The sequence below is a fragment of the Podarcis cretensis genome (genome assembly GCF_951804945.1).
Source record: "Podarcis cretensis genome assembly, chromosome: 6".
In the NCBI taxonomy this organism is placed as follows: Eukaryota; Metazoa; Chordata; class Lepidosauria; order Squamata; family Lacertidae; genus Podarcis; species Podarcis cretensis.
In genome coordinates, this window is record NC_137175.1 from 53,363,523 (window position 1) to 53,383,535 (window position 20,013).

Here is a 20,013-nt window from a genome sequence, read left to right on the forward strand (position 1 = left end):
ATATGTGCAAGAAGGAAGTATTAGCGGGCTCGGGGAGACCCCAAGATTGGCAGAAGTACAAGCAAAAACCTCCACAGCAAAACTTGTCATCAGGCCAAGCAGAAGTTTCCAGAAGCCACTTGGCTTCTTAATCCCATGTGGGTAAGTGCATTTGTGTTCACAGATCCTTGTACTGTAGTGTTGCTTAACAATGTTCATCAACACTGGTAAGTCTAAGAAGCAATATGGCTCCAGATCATCATACAACATTAATGATGAGGGAGACAGACAAGACAGATCTGAGAAACAGTGTTAGGTCCTTCTGGGAGAGAAGATACAGAGGTGAAAGTGTTAAGATTGTACCAAGCAGAGTTACCACTAGATAATTGGGCACCTCCAAAGAACAGTGACATCTAAAGAGCACAACTCAGCAACAGAGAACATGTTTAAATGCCTTAGAGCAGCCTTTCTCAACCTTGGGTCCCCAGATGTTTTGGGACTACAACTCCCATCATCCCTGACCACTGGTCCTGTGAGCTAGGGATCATGGGAGTTGTAGGCCAAAAACATCTGGGGACCCAAGGTTGAGAACCACTGCCTTAGAGAACCTGGGCGTCGCCAAACTCCCATCAGCCAAGGCTGGTATAGCTAATGATCAGGGATGATGGGAGTTGTGATCCAGGCCAGCAAGGTTTGGAAGGCCGCAGGTCCCCTTTCCCTAGTTTAAGGCTACTACTAGTGTTACTACTAGTGTCAGTTCCCTGGCACCTGATCAGAGATCCTTCCGCCTGCCCTGTTGTTTGTTTTGGAAACGCGAACATTTATGATATGCCTCATCGCCAGCCATTCACATGAGCCCAGGAACTGAAGTGAAACGGAGTCCGAGATCTTGCGCGTCGACCTTCCTTGGCCACTTTCCCCTTAGGCCTAAACCTTGCCGCCTACCCATTCCCATTGCGTGGTTCCCCTGGCTTCTTGCATGCTAGGCTTGCTCATTCACCCGTCCGCCGATAGAGACTGCTTTACGGTACACCCGGCAGAACCGAGGAGGAAGGAGGGCGAGAGTAGCAGGAAGCAGCCGCCGCCGCCCCCCTCCGGGTCTCTGCGCTGGGGAAAGACTCGCCGGCTGCCAGAATCGGGACGGGAGGGAAGGGGCAACCGGCGGAGCTGCTCCCTCTGGGCCAACCCCACCTCGGCGGCTGCAGGCGGCCAGGATGATGCCCCCGACGGCCGGCGAGTCGCCGCACCAGCTGCTAGGCCGGCTGCGCTTTCTGAGCGAGGCGATCGGGTGCCTGACGCGCGCGGAGCCGCTGCCCGCCGCCTTGTGCTACGTGCCCCGCGAGGTGCAGTATAAGATCTGCAAGGACCCCAGCGCCCCCGGGCCCGCCTCGGCCTCCGGCCGGACCCTGCTGTCGGTATGGGAGAACCCCAGCAAGGCCGGCGCCGGCGCCGGCTCCGGGTCGGGCGGCAGGAAGGGCCTGGGCAGGGGCACCATCGAGCTGCGCAAGGGCTCGTGCATCCGAGCCAGCGGCGAGGAATACTGCAACGGGCACGGGCTCTGGGTGAAGCTGACAAAGGTGAGTGTGGCAAGGTGAAGCCCCCGGCGGGGCCTGCAGCGCACGGGCACCCGCACCCGCTGAACGCGGAAGTTTGAGGAGGGTAAATTGCCAGGGCTCCAGCCCGTTAGCGCCACATTCCTCCTAGCGTGTAATGATTCCTGTTGTCCATAATTCCTGGTGTGAACTGGCAACCCAGCCGGGATGCTTTCTGAAGAGGAGGAAATGCACTCTACCCATGTTCAGAGGCACTTGAGCCCTTATTATAATTTCAAATGTTTTAGGGTTGACACCTCCCCCCCCCCCAACTAACATAATTTGCATGCTAGAGCAAATGTAGATGGAGGCTTAAGACACAAGTAACAGAGATAAACATAGGCATCTCATCCTATCTTTCCCATTGCTTTTTGGGGGCTGTGTCCTACTTGCGCACTCAAGGATGGTAACACAGGGCACAAGTATTCCTGTCACTGTTTACAGTCATAGATTACTATCAGCTAGTTTTATGGTTCCTTGATACGAATTTAGCTGACAGAAGAGCCTTTCAGTTTTTTCTGGCCCATATGATGTTTTTTTTCCTGCCTTGGTTATCATTTTCCCTTTTAGTATTAGTGTGGCAATAAACTGGCTGTCACGTTTTGCACTTGGGAAATAGCAACAATAAGGAATATGCAAACAGCTGTAATACCAACAACGTTCCTTATCATAGTTGGGGAGATTTTTTTGATAACTGCATGGCCCTCAAAGGCTATGTGCTAGTAAACCTCAGTAATTCCTATGCATGTATACCTGGGCATCCTCCTACAATCTTTTAGAATTCAGCAAATTTCCTATAATTATAATTGGAAGGACAGTTTAATACCGTTTTGTTGAGATTGCATGCGTGTGCATTCTTTCAAGTGAGAAAGGGGACTGTTGTTGGTCTGTAGAGACCAGAAAAAGTAGTCATAGACACTCATTACCACAGACTAAAGACATGCATTTTGGTTTTTAATCAATTAGTAGGAGCTGTACATTTCTCTATAGATAATCAGTGTTCCTAAACATCTGTGTAAATCTCTTTGTATGATGTATGAGGATTTGATAAACTGCTTGGATTCCTTAGTTATCTCCAATGTCGTATTTTGTACTGGACAAATGATTTCATATTCTTCTCTCTTAGGAGCAGCTGGAGGAATTCAAGATTGGCTGTGATCTGGAGGAAGGCTGGGTACTCATGTGCAAGCATGCAGATGGTGGGGACAGGCTGGTGCCAGTGGAATCGATGGAGAGAATCCAGAGGCAGCAACAACTCTTTGGGGTGGATTATAAGCCTGTAATCAGGTACTGAAAACCATCTCTACATTTTGTTTGGATTGATTGGCTGTTGAGGAGGACCACTGGGGAAGGCACTCACTGTAAGCAAATACATGTTGTTCTTTAGTCGATTAGTCATGTCCGACTCTTCGTGACCCCATGGACCAGAGCACGCCAGGCACTCCTCTCTTCCACTGCCTCCCGCAGTGGTAGCTTCAAGAACACTGTCCAACCACCTCGTCCTCTGTCGTCCCCTTCTCCTTGTGCCCTCCATCTTTCCCAACATCAGAGTTTTTTTCTGGGAGTCTTCTCTTCTCATGAGGCGGCCAAAGCAAATACATAATACTATCAATGAATGTGTGACTTTCAGAAATACCTATCGTTGCAAGCTAAATTAGTAGCTTCCAATCATTTTGCTAACGGAATCAACCACGAGCACTTTGCCTAGTTCTTAGTTTCTAATAGAAATTTGTATCAGTACCAAAATTTCAAAGTTTTTTTTTTTGGGGGGGGGGGAGTGGCATATGTTCTCAGGTGGTTCATCTCTTGTTTGCTTCTTTCCTGATGGCTGATTTCCTCCTCTGATCTACAGCTTGTGTGCCAAGGGGGAGAGAGGTGCTCTTCTTCTGGATTACGTTATTGCAGCCAATTGGAGATCAAATAAGCGGTGTAGTGACATTACAGTGGAAAACAGACAATCAGATTAGACTGTGGTGATGTAACGAAGCCAATTCAGAGTGAAAGTAGGAAGTGTTGCCCCCCACTTTGAATGTCTTTGGGGAGAACAAGGAGTACAGCTACTGCACTGCAAACACTGTCACTCCTGTCCATAGCTCCCAAAGTTGTAAAAAAGGGATATTCACAACTGTGTCAAGAATGTATGCAAACACGCACAAACACACACATCACTTGGCTCAAACCTTATCAGTAAGTCTAAGATGTGTTAAGTTCTGTGTGTCCATTTTGTTGTTTTATCTAATAAATGTAAGGTTTTTCATTTTAATAGCAGCAAAAATTATTATTACTATAAGCATTATAAATTAGATCCTCTGTAGCATTAAATAAAGGGCTATATATCAACCCTTTGAATTATTCTCAGATACTTATCCCTTGTTTTAGTAGCTAATAATGCAGATAGAACTTTTCCTATTTCTGTTTGCTTACACAGAAGTTTATAGTTGTTAATTCTGCCTTTTTCCCTTTTCCAGATGGGAGCAGGTGGTGGATTTAACATATTCCCTCCGTCTTGGGGCAAAGCCAAAAATCATGGAGCCAGATGCAGCTGCGGTAGAGAGACTCCGGTAAAGGGCATGCAACCTCCTTTACAGCAATAAGAAAAAGTGGGGCAGCCAATGCACTTAATTTGAAAGTGGTAACTGGGCCTGCGGCACTGGACGTTTCTACATATTATCCAGGCTTTGCATGCCTGAGGACTTAATTCTATTGGGAGTAGTGCTTGTGCAGAAGTGGGAGTAAAAATAATATCCTGGAGGATATAATTGGGTAGTGGAGAGTATGATCGGGGATGTAAATTTCTGTAAATGCAGCTCTCTCTCTCATCCTGTACTATTAACACCAATTATTGCCATTTTAGATTTGTACCACCCACATGGAGCTACGAATGTGATGAGGACTTGGTGCATTTCCTCTATGACCACATCGGCAAGGAAGATGAGAATCTGGGCAGCATCAAGCAATATGTGGACAGCATTGATGTGTCCTCCTACACGGTAAAGTGTCACTATCAACCAGGCTCCTTTGCATAGAGACCTTGCCTTCATGCATACTGTCCCTTGTTGCCTCAGCATCCTAACCACTAGGCCATCATTTGCTAATATTAAAGGGTTTGCAAAGGCAGATGTCAGGGACAGGGCTTCCCAGAGGGACGATGAGGGTGAAGAGGGGGACAGAGAGTCAGAGGAGGAAGGAGTAGTTTTGCTTCCTTCTCAGCTGTTTGAAGACAGTTGCCCGCAACCCCTTCTCCTCAGCCGGAGAAGAGGAGGCTGGAGAGAGGCCTAGTCGCTGATAAGCAGACCCTAGCAACAACATAGGGGAGGGATGATTCGTCAGAGGAAAAGGTAGGAGGCCAGCCAGAATCTCCCCGTTCCCATAGGTTAACGAAGGTCAGGGAAAGGCGTCAATCAAGGAAGTGGAAGGCGAGGTTCTGGCGTGCTTCCTGTTGGCGCCGAAATCAGAGCCCAGATGCCTCAACATCTTGAAAGAGACAGTAGCCCATGGGAGCTGCTCTGAGTACAATGATGGTGTTTAATAAAACTGCTTGTAAACTGACAACATCTACATGCTGCTTATTAAGTCTGGGAGCCAGCCAGATTGTGACAACAGATAACTTCTGGTTGATATCTATAACCTTAGGGTGAACTGAGTTAAGAATTTGTTAGGTCAGGATAACTTATTTGTGTAAACAGACTCTGGGTGTCTCTTTGCTGGTAATGAAGAGATTTTGCTGTCTGAGGCAAAGGATAAAATGATACTCCCTTCCAATGCTATGTACAACTAGACCGGCGGTTGAATCTTATTTTAACACTGGGGACAGGCCAGCCACACTTGGGGGCAGCAGGCTAGCTTTGGGGTACAGGGTAGGCCATGTGGCACACAGCTCTGTCCTCCAAAATCTTGCCACTCTCCAGAATCTGCTGTCCGAGGCGACTGCCTTATTCTGTCTAATGGTAGGGCTCTACCCATGAAATGAACTTCACCGGCCCCTGGAATGGGTTATTAGACAGTTCTCTTGGTTCCAGAAAATGAAGTAAAATAATTGTGGGAATAGGCGCTTAGGTAATGAGATATATGATTCTGCTTAAGGTTCCCTCTTATAAAATAAACAAGAAAAGAGGGGATGTGGGAATATGGTCATTTGTCCATAAGAGCATGGGCAAAAGTTCATTATTGCAAGGATGATTTCATAGCAGAAAGCATTGCTTGGAGCATGATCAACGCGTGAAGAGCTCATGCTGCCCGATGATTGGCCCACGTAAGCATAGCATGATCAAATACGTGGTCTGGTGTGAGAACATGAGACTAATGTATTGTATTGTCTTTTATCTGCTGACTGAGGCAAAGCTCTCTCCTTGAATTTGTATCTTTCTTCGGCACACAATAAAGGTTGGGCTACAGCAGCTTCTGGAGTAGAGCTGCGGCCAGATTTCTGCAACCCATCATGGTGTGAGACTGATTATTTACGGATGGCGAGCGGGTTCTCGTCAAATAATGTGTGAAATAATGTGTTTTACTTGATCAACTTTTATAGTTGTAGGAATATATACACTTCTGAATTCTGTGTTGTCTTGGCATAGGTCTGCAAACTTTCAGATTAAGTTGGCCACCTGCTGATTTTAGTGGTCATCAAGTCTTTCTCTGAAATTTGATAACGCTTAACTACCCTGATCAGTGCTAGGACATTGTGCCCGGTGTCTCCTCTACCGTTCTTCATAGATCTGCAGGTTGCCTCTCCTAGGTGAATGGAGAGTGGTAAAAATCCAGGAAGCCTTGAGAGAGGAAGATGTGTTCAGTTATTTTCAGGGATAGTAGGAAGGTGCAGCTGGATGCCTGAGTGTCTGGAACTAAAAGTTCCTGTCTGAGGTTCTAGAGTGGGCATCCTCTTGGGAAGGGTCTTGTGGGTTGCCTGAAAGCAAGCTATTACATGGATATTTCTAACTCCCCTCAGTCTGTCTTTGCTTCCCTCAGGAAGAATTCAATGTTTCATGCCTGACAGACAACCATGCAGACACCTACTGGGAGAGTGATGGGTCTCAGGGTCAGCACTGGGTCCGTCTCAACATGAAGAAAGGGACCATTATCAAGTGAGTTCCCTATCCTTTACTAGCCTATTCCTTATATGTGGGGACATCACTGGCAGACACTTCGCTGTCCTGGCCCAATCAGCTACTTCCTATAAGTACCCTGTTTCCTCTGCTCTCACTGAGCGTGAAAGCTACATTGAAAGCAGTTGGGTCATGTTAATGCCCATGAATGTTGGCCTTGTTCTGTGCTTGGGCTTCTTCCTGCCCAAAGAGGGAATCATGGAAAAGACTTCTGCTTAGGTGCTATGAAGCTTTAAGTTTGGTGCTGAAGATGCACCTCTTTATAAACTGGCCTTTGACATTTGAGATGCATATTTTTGGGACTCATACTATTTTTGTGACTGTAAGTTGTTTTAAATTGTTTTTAGTGCTGTATTTTAAATGGTTGTTTCCCACTCTGGGACCTCAAGGTGAAGGGTGGGTAGAAAATTAAACTATTACTGCCTTCATCACAACAACAAAGGAATTATCTTTTCTCATGTATACCACTGTGATTCCACCACTGCCATGAAACTGAATGTTGAGCAATTTCAGAATGGCCCTTTTGAGCTTTGCAGCAAAATATTTGTTTGAATCTGCCCTCTCCTTTCCATATTGCAGACAAAGGCATCCCCACCTCTTCTTCCACCCACCTTGGCTTTCCTGTTAAGTAAGATTTCTGTGATCACATAGGTTTGTGCAGAATGTGGTACTAGTGATGTACAAAAGCCACCCTTCTCGATTCAAAATGGCTGAGTCTTTCTGGCCCTTTTTGGTTCGTTCCTGGGAAGGTTTAAGTTTTTCCTCCAAGCCACATAAAGGTCCAGCCTGGGGGAAGCTTCATAGCCAGTTCTATCACCTGCCAGGTTCCCCTGCACCCTTCCCCTGCTTTCCCCACATTTCTCAGCTCGTTGCAGTGAAGGTTTCTAAGCATATTTGGACCCTCCATTGTCCATAGGAGCTCTGGGAAGTAGTTTTAAAAGCCAGAAACTTGTCCTGTATCTTATTGTTGTCTCACATTTACCCTTTAATTCTCTCCCCCAGGAAGCTGTTCCTGACTGTGGACACAACAGATGAGAATTTCATGCCCAAGAGGGTGGCTGTGTATGGTGGCGAGGGGGATAACCTGAAGAAGCTGAGTGACGTGGGCATTGATGAGTAAGTCAGACGAGGGAGGTGGGGGGTGGGTGGAGAGAGAGAATTTGCTTGTTGAGGGAAACCAGGTATGAAACTGAGCCTAAATTTGGCTCAGATTCTTTCTTTAGCCCAGGCATAGGCAAACTCGGCCCTCCAGATGTTTTGGGACTACAATTCCCATCATCCCTGACCACTGGTCCTGTTTGCTAGGGTTATTGGGAGTTGTAGTCCCAAAACATCTGGAGGGCCAAGTTTGCCTATGCCTGCTCTAGCCTATGCCTGTATGGCACCTTTGATTTTACCTCATGAGGCATGGAAAGGGGAAGAGAAGAAGTGAATGTGAAAGGGGTTCTATTGTAATCAGATGGTGAAGAAAAGCAACAAAATACTAGACCTGAAGTGTTAGCGGCTAATGGACATCTCTTTGTTTTTGAGCTTGTAGCCTATTATATCCCAACGGGTTCAAGGAAGGAAATATCTCATTATTATTATTAACTTTTTTAATGGCTTGAGGCAAGTGCAGCTGCCCCCGTGGACCCCCCTGGCTGCGCCCATGGCTCTCCCAGTTTATCCATCCTCTACCATTAGTTCTCCCTCTGTCCATAGCAACTGATATATAAGCGTACACACCCTTATAACTCCAAAGACACACAATCAGGGCCCAGTATATGACCTCAGAGATAAGTAAACATCAAGGAACATAGTTAATAGTCCACCCACCAACCCCAGTCAAACACTACAGCACCTGGAGAACTAACACATGTTTATACCAGTCCAGTAAAATGCAGTATGTACAAAATGCAGCTGTGACTCAAGGCTAAATAGAAGCAGTTACATAAAGTACAAAAGGCAAAAACATAAAGCCACACACAGGGCAGACTGGAGGTCCACAGTAAAGTGCTGTCCCAAAATGCAATACTTTTTAAAGTGTGGTAAATACTTATCTATGCAAGGGATGGGGAAACTGTGGCTCTCTAGTGGTCTTTCAGCAAGATCAGGGAAGATGGGAGATACAGTCTGGAGGGCCACAGACTCCCCATCTCTGCTCTATACTATGAGGAGGCATTTCCTGGCATCTTTCATATTCCTGAGGTAATGCATAAAGCTACCATTGCGTGCTACAGTGTCTCAGGGAGAAACATACAGTGTAGTTCACCCCAACCCACTGCCTTCATGAGCATAAAAGTTCCCTGTGCTTCCTTCGAAAACCATCTGAAGGTGATTGATGGGTCTCTTTAGGGTACCCAGAAGGTTGGAAACAGATCCCAGGAGTTCTGGTTTCTGGCTCCCACATCCACCTTGATGTAACTTCCCCTGAGCTTGTAAGATTAAAGGATTTCTATTTTGGAGGGGGGTGGTAAGCCTACCTTGTGCAAGAGGAAATAGATGTTTTTGTGTCTCCAGGAGCTACATCGGGGATGTGTGTGTGCTGGAAGACATGACTGCTCACTTGCCTGTCATTGAAATCCGCATTGTGGAGTGCAGAGGTGTGTGGGTATCAGTTTGGGGATGCGCCTATTAATCCCTGGGGTGCAATGATCTCCCTGCTTTTCTCTAAATGCTCCAGTTTAGAATTTCACTCCCTCTGTAGTTACGTACCCAGACAGGTTTCATCTAGAGTCAGAGTACAATTGGGCAGAGGGCCTTCTCAGTAGTAGTGCCCGCCCTGTGGAATGCCCTCCCATCAGATGTCAAGGAAATAAAAAACTATCTGACTTTTAGAAGACATCTGAATGCAGCCCTGTTTAGGGAAGCTTTTAATGTTTGATGATTTATTGTATTTTTAATATTTTGTTGGAAGCCGCCCAGAGTGGCTGAGGATTTATTATTATTATTATTATTATTATTATTATTATTATTATTATTTATTCTCCTTAGTGGTTCACTGCTTTGACAGCTGCCCTGGTGCTTCCCCTTTGGTGGATGCCATTTTGTGATTATTTTATCTAGGAAAAACAGCAAAGGCACAATACCTTTATTAATCTTTAAGCCACCACAGGTCTGCTGTTTTTGTGGCAAGTGATGAATAAAGCCCTGGAATTTCTCCAGTAGTCACCCACCCCCAATTTGTGATAACCATGGGTGACTTAGAGTGACCCAAAGAGAGACCCTCATCCCTACTCTTCCCCCCAGTATTTCTCTCCCGCCTCCTGGAGAAACAGTTCCCTATTGGACCGATGTGTCTTAAGCTGCTTTGTTCTTCCCTTTTAATACAGATGATGGGATAGATGTTAGGCTACGGGGAATAAAGATCAAATCTTCTCGGCAACGGGAACTGGGGCTCAATGCAGATATGTTTCAGCCAGCCAACCTGGTGAGGTATCCTCGCCTGGAGGGAAGAGACCCTGATGTGCTGTATCGGCGGGCTGTGATCATCCAGAGGTATGCAGCAGGGCAGGGCTGAGGAACAGTCTCCAGCCTCGGTGTTGCCCTTGTTGTTGACAGCATTTCTTTGTTTTGCAATATGAAATGCCTCAAAGAGCGAGAGCTCCCACAGTCATTGTGGTGGTAGTGGGCTGAGCATGTGCGTGTCCATGCACTGTGGTACAGCACTAGGTACAGCACTCTGTGCTGTAAAACCCTATTGAATTTATTTATTGTTTCCTTTTGTTTTGTTTCACCTGTAGTTGTAAATCCTCACCTGCTTAATCAGCTTGTCTGGTGAAATAGGGAGGGAAGCCAACAGAGATAGCAAGAAATGTAGGAGTAAATGTAGGGGTCAAATTTAACACGTCTGGTTACTCTGCCGCCATCTGCAATGGCAACGTTGGTATTTATTTATTGTGCTTTTGGTTTGGGTAGGTTTATCAAGATCTTGGATAGTGTTCTTCACCATCTTGTTCCAGCCTGGGACTACACACTTGGCACCTTCAGCCAACTCAAGGTGAGGCGAGGGACTTTCTGATTCCCAATTTCTGTGTTTTCTATCTTGGGGAAATAAACCATTGCTTTGAATGTCTACTTTATATTTGACTTTCTTTGGTAATATTTCATTCTGGATTGTTTTATTATCTGATCTTTCAAGGTAGGTTGTAAACTGCTTTGAGACTTTTCATTTCTTAAAAATATAAAGCAGTATAGAAATGAAATGGAAATAATAATAATATATCAAAAGATTTCCTACTGGGAAAGAGAGGCGCTAGAATAGTTTGCGGTGATGTTGGCAGTAGAGCCAGCTGGTTTGTAAAGTAGGAGAAGGACTGTGCGGGATATTCCTGACTTTGACACAGTGTCGCTTTGCCCATGATAGCACATCAAACAGTTCCTGTTGCTGTCCAAAAGACGTACAGTGCTAATCACCCAGTGCCTCAAAGACTCAGAGACTAGCAAGCCCAACTTCATGCCACGGCTCTACATCAACCGTCGCCTGGCCATGGAGCATCGTGACAATCCTGCACTTGACCCCAGCTGTAAAAACACAGTCTTCACTCAGGTAAGTCCAGCTCACCCACTAGCAGGTACTCTGTGGCAAGAGGGATGGGGGGAGTCTTCTGCCTTTGCAACCTGCAACATGTGTTCTGTCCTATTGTACTCCAGAAATGCTTTTTCAGCCTATACCTTCAAAGCAAGATCCATCTCTGAGCATAAGCTCAGCAAACAGTTTTGCAGGGCGATGCAGCTTCTGTGTGGTTGGGAGTCCTACTCAGTGGCCTGGTTTACATGTCACACTAACCCAAACCCTGGCTTAGCATGAATACATGAGCATACAGGCTCAGGGAGAGGAGCTCACAGTCCCTTCGCCCCTCCCTAGCCATTTTGCTCTTTTACTGTGCTAATGGGAGCCGTGTGTTTTTGGAGCCCCTCACTTTATAATATAAGAAGAAATTCAGCAGTGGCTGCTGGTGACGCACATGCACAATGTACCTCAGATAAAATGATAAAATGATGATTATTTCCTCTTTCACATGGGATTAAATAACTAACATACCTGGTTCAAACCTTTCCCAGAACCAATTAGTTCACGCTTCTCTAAACTCTAATTTCAAGGTGTATGTTAGTTCAGATTTGCAGGAATCGTGTGTTTATGGTTCATTCTCATTTCTAAGGCATTGGGGTAACTGGAAATTGTAGTTCATTGCTTGTTTACTGTTTGTTTTATCCTGTCTTTTCACTAATGAGCTCAAGCTGACATAAATGAGGTTATACCTTTTTATTCTTAATATTGTGGGGTTAGTGACTTGCCCAAGTGTGTTAAATAAATTTCATGGCTGAGCAGGGTTTTGAACTTGGGTTTCCTACATCCAACCCTAGCTATTCTAGCCACTTTGTCACACTAGCTTTTTAATTTAATGCGGTGTCCCTTGCTACACATACGTTGGTGGTTGTTAGGGATCTGCCTGACTGTGCAGTGCGCAAAAGAACTTCTTGTACATCTTTGGTGCATGTTGCCTGTTGCCAGTCGTCGTGTAACAAATTCATCAAGACCTTCAGAGGATGCCTATTCCTGCTTTGCTATCTGTAAGCACATTGCCCAGGATTCTTCTCTTGATGCCTCTGCTGCATTGTCTGCTTTCCTAGGTATATGAGGGACTAAAACCTTCTGACAAGTATGAGAAGGCCCTGGATTACAGGTGAGTTTTTTCATCCAGCAGCCACCTGTGTCTTCCCTGCCCCTTCCAGCTTGGTGTCTCTAGCCTAAGTACCTGAATGCCAAGCACCACAAAGTTTCGAGTAAAGTGAAAGCTGAATCCTCAGAAAGAAAACAGAGCCTTATTTTTATAAATGAGAGCTTGCTGCAAATATTTGCAACATACCAGTTATTCAAGGACCTTAGTAGGTTCTGGGCCACACAGAAATATGGCGCTATTACCATATTTCTTAAAAATATAAAGCAGTATAGAAATGAAATGGAAATAATAATAATATATCAAAAGATTTCCGACTGGGAAAAAGCGGCGCTAGAATAATTGCACTTTCACCAGCAATGCAGTGCCTCCCACAAACCTCCACAGGTAGATTTAAGTGACCATTTTTCATTCATCTCAGGTGGCCGCTACGTTATGACCAGTGGTGGGAGTGTAAATTCATTGCTGAGGGCATCATTGATCAGGGTAAGTTTTGCACTTTGTGTAGTCCAAAATGGTAGCTAATAGAAATTGGACAGTTTCCAGAGTTTGAAGCTGAAAATTTGGGTTTTCTTTTGAGTCAGTTTTGGAGATTATTATTATTATTTGAACAGAGTTCTGGTTAGGAGCATAAACAATAAGGATGGTGATTTGTAGTACAGCGGTTCAGTGTTGAGAACTCTGCTGCTGCCTTTGAGTTGGCTGTTAAACCAATTGCATCCTTGAAGGGGATCGAAGTATTGGTTACAGCAGAAGATTTCAATGGAGGCCTGAGCCCCCCTCCTCCAGTGGGTCCACCAGGGAGAATGCCAAGTGTGAAGAGATTTTGGTGGGGAGAAAACATAGTTTCAAATATTTTTCTTGTGTCCTCTCAGGGTTTTCTGCATCCTACAGAAAATTGCATAGGCCTCAAGAGCGGGAGTGGGAAAATCTGAAATCCAGCTAATGTATTCAGGAACGCAAGCAGGTGGTGACAACATAGCAAAGCTGATCACACACTTCCATGTGCTCTCTCTCCCAGGTGGCGGTTTCCGAGACAGCATTGCTGATATGTCCGAGGAGCTGTGTCCTAGTTCAGCTGAGACTCCAGTGCCGCTGCCTTTTTTCGTCCGCACGTCCAACCAGGTGCTTGCTCCCTGATGAAGCTAACCCTTTCCTCCTCTTAAGGATATGAGAGCAGCATGAGTCTCAAGAGACTGTCAATGTGAAGATTCGGGCAAGCTCTGGAGAAAGGAAAGTGCTTAGGTAGCAGTGCTCTCTGAGGGAGAATATGGACACCAAAGCACTGTCCTTTGGTTCCAGCTTTCCCATAATCCAACTTTTATTCCTGCTGTATCCACCCTCTGCTTAGTCCTGGTCAGTGTGGAAATTTAGTGTGCCACTATTGCATGGGGAAATGAATGCAGAGAGACTGGATTGTACATGTGTTTTAACATTCATTCTTATGTCCCTATCAGGACATTTGAGCTGAACTGTCTGTTGTTTCAGGGCAGTGGTACCGGAGAGGCCCGAGACATGTATGTCCCCAACCCGTCCTGCAAAGAGTTCACAAAATATGAGTGGATTGGGCAAATCATGGGAGCCGCCCTGCGTGGCAAGGAGTTCCTGGTGAGTATAGGATGAAGGCTGGATCTTTCTTTGATACCGGTAGTGGAAGCCAGACTTTCCTTCTCCTGTGCCAAACTGTGCCAAATTGTTTTCTAATCATTCATAATTGCAAGTATTCTTATAAAATCAGATCTAGGAACTGCCTTGTCTTTCTTCCTGAGCATTTCCTTTGAGCATAGTGGGACACAAAAGACCACATCTGGAGGCAATGTGTTGCAGTGCTGCATCTCTCCTTCCTCTTATCTTTAAGGTCCTGGCCCTGCCTGGCTTTGTCTGGAAGCAACTGACAGGGGAGGAAGTCAGCTGGAGCAAGGACTTCCCTGCTGTTGACTCTGTGCTGGTGAGTCACTGGGACATGTATCTAGGAGTCGCTATTGAAACATGGGGTGCAGATTTCTATTTAGCATTTGTCTGCATGGCCTGTGGATTTGGATACTGGCATGGCAGAGCAGCTGGCTTCATTTTGTTTTCTAAATCTGCCAGTGGGGAGGGTGAAGGGGTGCGTAAGTAAACTTCCTTCAACATTTCATGATGTTGAACACATAGCAATGGTCCACACACAAATACTGCAGCTTCCAACCATAACAGCTGCACAGTTTTAGACATAATGCAAGCTTCCAGGTGATAGAAAGTCTTTGACAATATCTTATAATAACTGTTTATTTATGGCTATGATTTTTTATAAAATCCCTGTCTCACACTTCCTTGCTTTCTTGGGCATAGGTGAGATTATCCCTTTCCTTGTTTTCAGGTGAAGCTTCTGGAGATGATGGAAGGAATGGACAAAGAGACCTTTGAGTTCAAGTTTGGGCATGAGCTGACATACACCACTGTGCTGAGCGACCAGTGCATGGTGGAGCTTATCCCTGGTGGCACTCGCACTGTGGTGCACTATGAGGACCGCTTGGATTTCATCCGCCTGGTGCAGAAGGCACGGCTAAATGAGAGCAAGGAGCAGGTAATTCAGTACAGCATTCGGGTAATAGGATTTTGGTGCTGACTGGTGGTTCCTTGCCCTATCTTATCTGTCTCTTCTTTCCTGACTCTCTCAGCTTGCGGCCATGCAGGCTGGACTTCTCAAGGTAGTGCCTCAGGCAGTACTGGATCTGCTCACTTGGCAGGAACTGGAGAAGAAGGTCTGTGGTGACCCAGAAGTTACCGTTGAGGCTCTAAAGAAGCTCAGTAAGTGTGGGAGACCTTGCACTCTTCATGGGTAACATACCACATGATGTCATCATAAAACATGTGGCGTCTCCACGTTCAGCTACTGCACTGAGTGGAGATTCACAGTACAAATGCCATATCAGTGGGTTGTACTATGATTTTGAGCTAGCATATTAGCACCTCATATCCATGTGCCTAGGTATATATTCCTTTCTTCCTTAATGTGTTCTGCCCAAATAATGGGCATACCACCTTCCCTCTCCCCTTCAGTTGGACCTTGGTTCTGTGCCAGCAATATTTTTCTCCATAACCTGCACCATCTATCTGTTTTTCTTCTTCTCACAGCTCGCTTTGAGGATTTTGAACCATCAGATACTAGAATTCAGTATTTCTGGGAAGCCTTGAACAACTTTACTAATGGTAAGTAGATGTTGGCAAATACACACTGTTATGGAGTGATGATGTGAAGAAATCTGTGATATGAATTGCAGGTTCAGTAGGTTTTGAGAGGCTTCTCCCACTGTGGCTCATAACCACTCCCAGAAAGTGGTTTTGTTTTTAAGAGACTTAACTTGGAGGGAGTCACAGCAATGTGGCAATGGGAGATGAGAATGGAGAAAAATAGCCCCAAACATGCTATTACAACAGCTCCCCCGACTGAATGGTTCCCCCTGTTTAGGAGGGTCAGTTTTTACTCCTACCTCGAACATTGGCTGGCTCCCAGTAAAAGCTTGGGTCTTGTTTTCATTCCTACATGCATACTAGGCAAGCTTGTTGTAGATAATAACTTTCGGTGAGATCTCCCTGAGAGTTTCTGATGGTTGTGTACTCTTCCCCTCAGAGGATCGCAGTCGCTTCCTGAGGTTTGTTACTGGAAGAAGCCGACTTCCTGCTCGGATTTATATCTATCCTGACAAATTAGGGTGAGTGTTGTGGGAATGACAGGTGGGGAGAGTGCTGTTGTGCTCAAGTTCTGCTTGCGGGCTTCCCATGGGCATCTGGTTACCCAGTGTGAGAAAAGGATGCTGAACAAGATGGGCCTTTGATCTGACGTGTAGGGCTCTCCTTATGTTCTGTTAATGTGCATCATATTGCAGAGTGAGTGATGATGGATTGGCAGCCATTTTGTATTTCTATTGTGTGGTAAAGCCTTCTCCACAGATCTCACTGATTTGTTATCTCTTCTCTCAAAGCTCTGAAACCACTGATGCGCTTCCTGAATCTTCCACTTGCTCCAGCACACTTTTTTTGCCAAACTATGCTTCGTAAGTCTTGTTCTATAAATCTCTTGGGCAAGGGTGTATTGGACAAAATCCCAGTGGTTGTGGCACAGACCTGGGAAAGGCAGCTGAAAGGTTTGGGGGCTGTGACATGGGAATAACATTGAGTGAGTTCGAGGTGCCTAGAGTATCACCAAGTGACCAGGGACATGTTATTCCTAGTTTCTAGTGCAGCAATGCAAAGCGGATTATGATGGGGGAGATATGGGGAAGGGCTAAGAAGTAGGCCAATGTACTGGGAAGTGTGACTGCCATTGAGAATAATATGCATGGAGATGGGAGTATCAGCAATGTGGGGTGTTAATTACAGAAGCATAACATCTTGGGGAGTCAGAGATGAGTTTGGGATGACCAGAAGGTATGTGAAAATGTTGATGTGATTCTTCTTTTTCACTTATAGGGCCAAAGTCTGCGAGGAAAAGTTGCGTTATGCGGCTTATAACTGTGTGGCTATTGACACAGATGTGAGCCCATGGGAGGAGTGAGTCTATTTTGAGGTCTTGTTAACCATTTCTTCTGTGTTACATAGTTCCTACATGCAATAATCTCTTACTATAAAGATCCAGAAAGCATGTATGTGTATATATAATAAATTACCAAGTGTGAGGCTTGCAGTTTATTGATAAGCAGATACAATAAAACCGACAGCCTGCCCCCTTGGATTTTAGTGAGCCCAAAACAAAAAATGGGAATGGTGAAAAACTCTTCATTTCTGACACAAGTTGCCAGCAAGCGGACAATGGCATGTAGGATTCCAGAATTCAATAATTCTGGTTTCTTTCTCAGGAAAGATGTCAAACAAGAAATGCAGACAGTTGCAAAATATATTTGTTGTTAGTTAACATTTTAGAATATTCTTAATTCTCTTCTGAAACCTGTACCTCTCCTTAGGCTGCAATTCCAAACCCACTTATTTGGGAGCAAATCCCATGGACCTGAGGTGATGTTTATAAGATTCCTCTGTCAATCTTTCTAGCCGAAGATAAACATGAGGGCCACAGCTTAATTATAAGTTCTAGAGGAGTATTGGGGTTTTTTGCAGTGAAAACAAGACTCTTACAGCACCTTAATGACTGCATAAGCTGTCATGGACTACTATCCACTGCATCAGATGTGTGTAGTGTTATCATGAGCTATAGGTTTAGATGCACATTGTTTGGGGAGGAGGGTTGTAATAAGGAAAGGAAATGCAACAAAGTACAGTGATAATTATGTACTTAATACAGTACCAGTAATTTGAAAAACAGTTCTTGATGACATAGACATCCTGGTATTGATAAGCCAATTAGCACACATAATGTACTAAAAATCTATTCAATCGGGGGGTGTGGGGGTGGGATATATTCAATCCACAAGCAATATCACCACAAATTCTTAGTACTAAATTACACTGTCCCCTCATTACACACCAACATTGTTAATGACTTCATCCTCAGGTTACAGTTCAGGATCCTCCTCTTTGTAGTGATTTCCATGCCTGCTTCTGTGCAGAACTACAGTCCAAAGTTTTCAATACTCCCTCCACCCACTTTTCTTCTTCCAAGTCTTCCTGTTTTTGTCTCAGCAGTTGCAGTGGTCAGTTCTGGCCACCAGTAGGCATTATGGCACCATAATTAAAAGGAGTGGTCTGACCATTTTAATTCTAAGATTGTTTTGTTTAAATTGTTCAGCTACCCTTCTTACCTGTCCAAAGCATATCAGTATGGCACAATGGAGCCCAATATAATCCCATGTCCTGGCGTAGCCAGGTTTTTTTGGGGGGGCGGGGCAGAACTTTGTTGGGGGGGCAGAACCGATGTGATTGATCAGTTAGTTAAGTATTTCTATTGTTTTACCTGATGGGGGGGGCAGCTGCCCCACCTTGCCCCCACTTGGCTACACCCATGAGATAATATAATAACATAAGATGATGCAGAGGTTTAGGAAACGTCAGCCCCTCCTCTGCTTTGCTGACTGTGAGGGGCCACACTCCTGCTAATCCCTGCTTCTATTTGATATTCGGCTTTCTCTGATACCACCTTCATTAAAGCCTTTCACCAAAGCTGTCCCGTGTTGGCTGAGGGAACTAGAACTGTGCTTGGCTAGCTGTTAGAGACAGTTTGCTAAGATAGGCCGAGTTCTGACATTCTGAAAAGAATTTGAGGGGTGGGGTGGGAATACAGAACAGGCAATATACGTTTTTCTGGGGGACTGCGAAACACTTTTTGAAGATAAGTTTTCCAAAACAGCAGGGTCTGCCTGCTCCCAATGCTAAATGGAGACTGTGGCCCTCAAAAGTGAAGAGCTTCACTTTACTCAAATAGCAGCTGTTACTAGTATTTATTTCCCAGTAACAGCAATGGTCTGCGTTTAATAGAAGAGGGTAGACGGAACACTCTGGCAAAATGGCTCCATTCATGGGTCGAGGATGTACTGTCTGTATGTTGGCTGCCTGGGTGGGCCTCGGAGCTGAAGGCTATTGTAGCCGCATAATGGGCTTGATTGGTAATTGGGGAGGTGAATTTGGCGTGGGGGGAAGGGACGGTGTCATCTCTGCAGCTGGGCTTTTTGTCATGCAAAGCGGGGCAGGAAGGGAAGCTTAAATCCCGCGACTTCACAGCACCTCGGAGCTGCTCTTCAATGCTCCTCTCCTCCACCCCACCCGCTTTCTCTTATCCCGGCCGGCGTGGTTCTTGCAACCGTTTCCGCCCCTTCCCGGGTTTCCCCACATAAGAGTCATGAGAGCCTTAGGGAATTTGGGGAGGCGGCGAGCGGGACCGTGTGCAGTTTTTGCTGCAGGGTTAAGCTCAGTAAATTAGGCGAACACCACCGCCTGCCCTGGCGATGGCAGCTTCCTCCCCCGTCTTAGGCCTGCGCACAGCCACTTGCGAATCTGACAGGGAGGAAGAGGGGCTGCTGGAGGTGCCGGCGGGCCCCCTGAGGAGAGCGACAAGAAACGGGGATTAGCCGGGGATGCCGGGGCTCCCCTGCTGGGCGAGGACGTGTAACTCCCCGACACCCTGCGGCGGGGGATTAATTACAGACCACACAGCAGGCCAATGAGGGGCACCGAAAGAGAGCGCCGCCGCGCGCGGAGAGAGGGCCGCGCCCCGGGCTCCAGAGCGCGCCTGCTGGAGAGTCGCGCAGAAGGGGGGACATGCATTTCTGCCCTCCCGACACCGCCATGATGCGTGAGGGAGGGACTGCAGGTGGCTCAACATTTCGCGCCGGTCCGGGTTGGGGATGAGGCCCCAAGCCACGCGCGTCGAGTAGCAGGACGAGCGCGCGACTCGCAGGTGCAAAGGAGAGCAAGGGCTCCCGCACCTTCTTTAATAAGTCGTGCAAAAAAGAGAATTTCAGCCGTTTGCATCGCCAGCTGCTGCACCTGCTGAAATTCTCAGCTCAGCTGTGAAAGGTGTGGCGGAGCCCTGCTCTCCGTTGCACGTGGCTCGCTCTCTACCCCGTGGTTCGGCAGGGAGCGGTTACTTGACTGAACCTAAACCGCAGGTGAGGACAACCTGCCTCCTTTCAAGGTAACCATAAGGACGGCACAGCGCCTAGCCTTTAAGCAAGCACGTGACCTCACTATGCGGTGCGAGGGGTGAGAGGCGCTGAGGCGCGAGCGGCCTCATAGGTGGAAGCAGCAGAG

The 20,013-nt window shown here is 46.2% G+C and overlaps 1 protein-coding gene across 1 annotated transcript; it reads left to right on the top strand.

Moving 5' to 3' along the window:
• Positions 1–1,042: 1,042 nt before the first annotated feature.
• Positions 1,043–16,991, top strand: HECTD3 (HECT domain E3 ubiquitin protein ligase 3). The gene is made up of 21 exons (XM_079980279.1): positions 1,043–1,556; positions 2,698–2,858; positions 4,040–4,132; positions 4,426–4,561; positions 6,537–6,652; positions 7,676–7,789; positions 9,173–9,255; positions 9,985–10,150; positions 10,571–10,652; positions 11,019–11,201; positions 12,287–12,339; positions 12,755–12,819; positions 13,355–13,458; positions 13,822–13,941; positions 14,192–14,281; positions 14,693–14,899; positions 14,994–15,123; positions 15,451–15,525; positions 15,947–16,028; positions 16,299–16,370; positions 16,786–16,991. Exons 1-21 carry the CDS (start codon positions 1,194–1,196, stop codon positions 16,868–16,870), a joined length of 2,580 nt encoding a protein of 859 aa, XP_079836405.1. The 5' UTR covers positions 1,043–1,193; the 3' UTR covers positions 16,871–16,991.
• The last annotated feature ends 3,022 nt before the right edge of the window (positions 16,992–20,013 follow it).

Bases quoted from the DNA above. Each gene is read 5' to 3' on its own strand.
- HECTD3 (XM_079980279.1), top strand. From the start codon at position 1,194: ATGATGCCCCCGACGGCCGGCGAGTCGCCGCACCAGCTGCTAGGCCGG. The intron at 1,557-2,697 runs GTGAGTGTGGCA...CTTCTCTCTTAG, and splicing joins TCTGGGTGAAGCTGACAAAG to GAGCAGCTGGAGGAATTCAA. The intron at 4,562-6,536 runs GTAAAGTGTCAC...TGCTTCCCTCAG, and splicing joins TTGATGTGTCCTCCTACACG to GAAGAATTCAATGTTTCATG.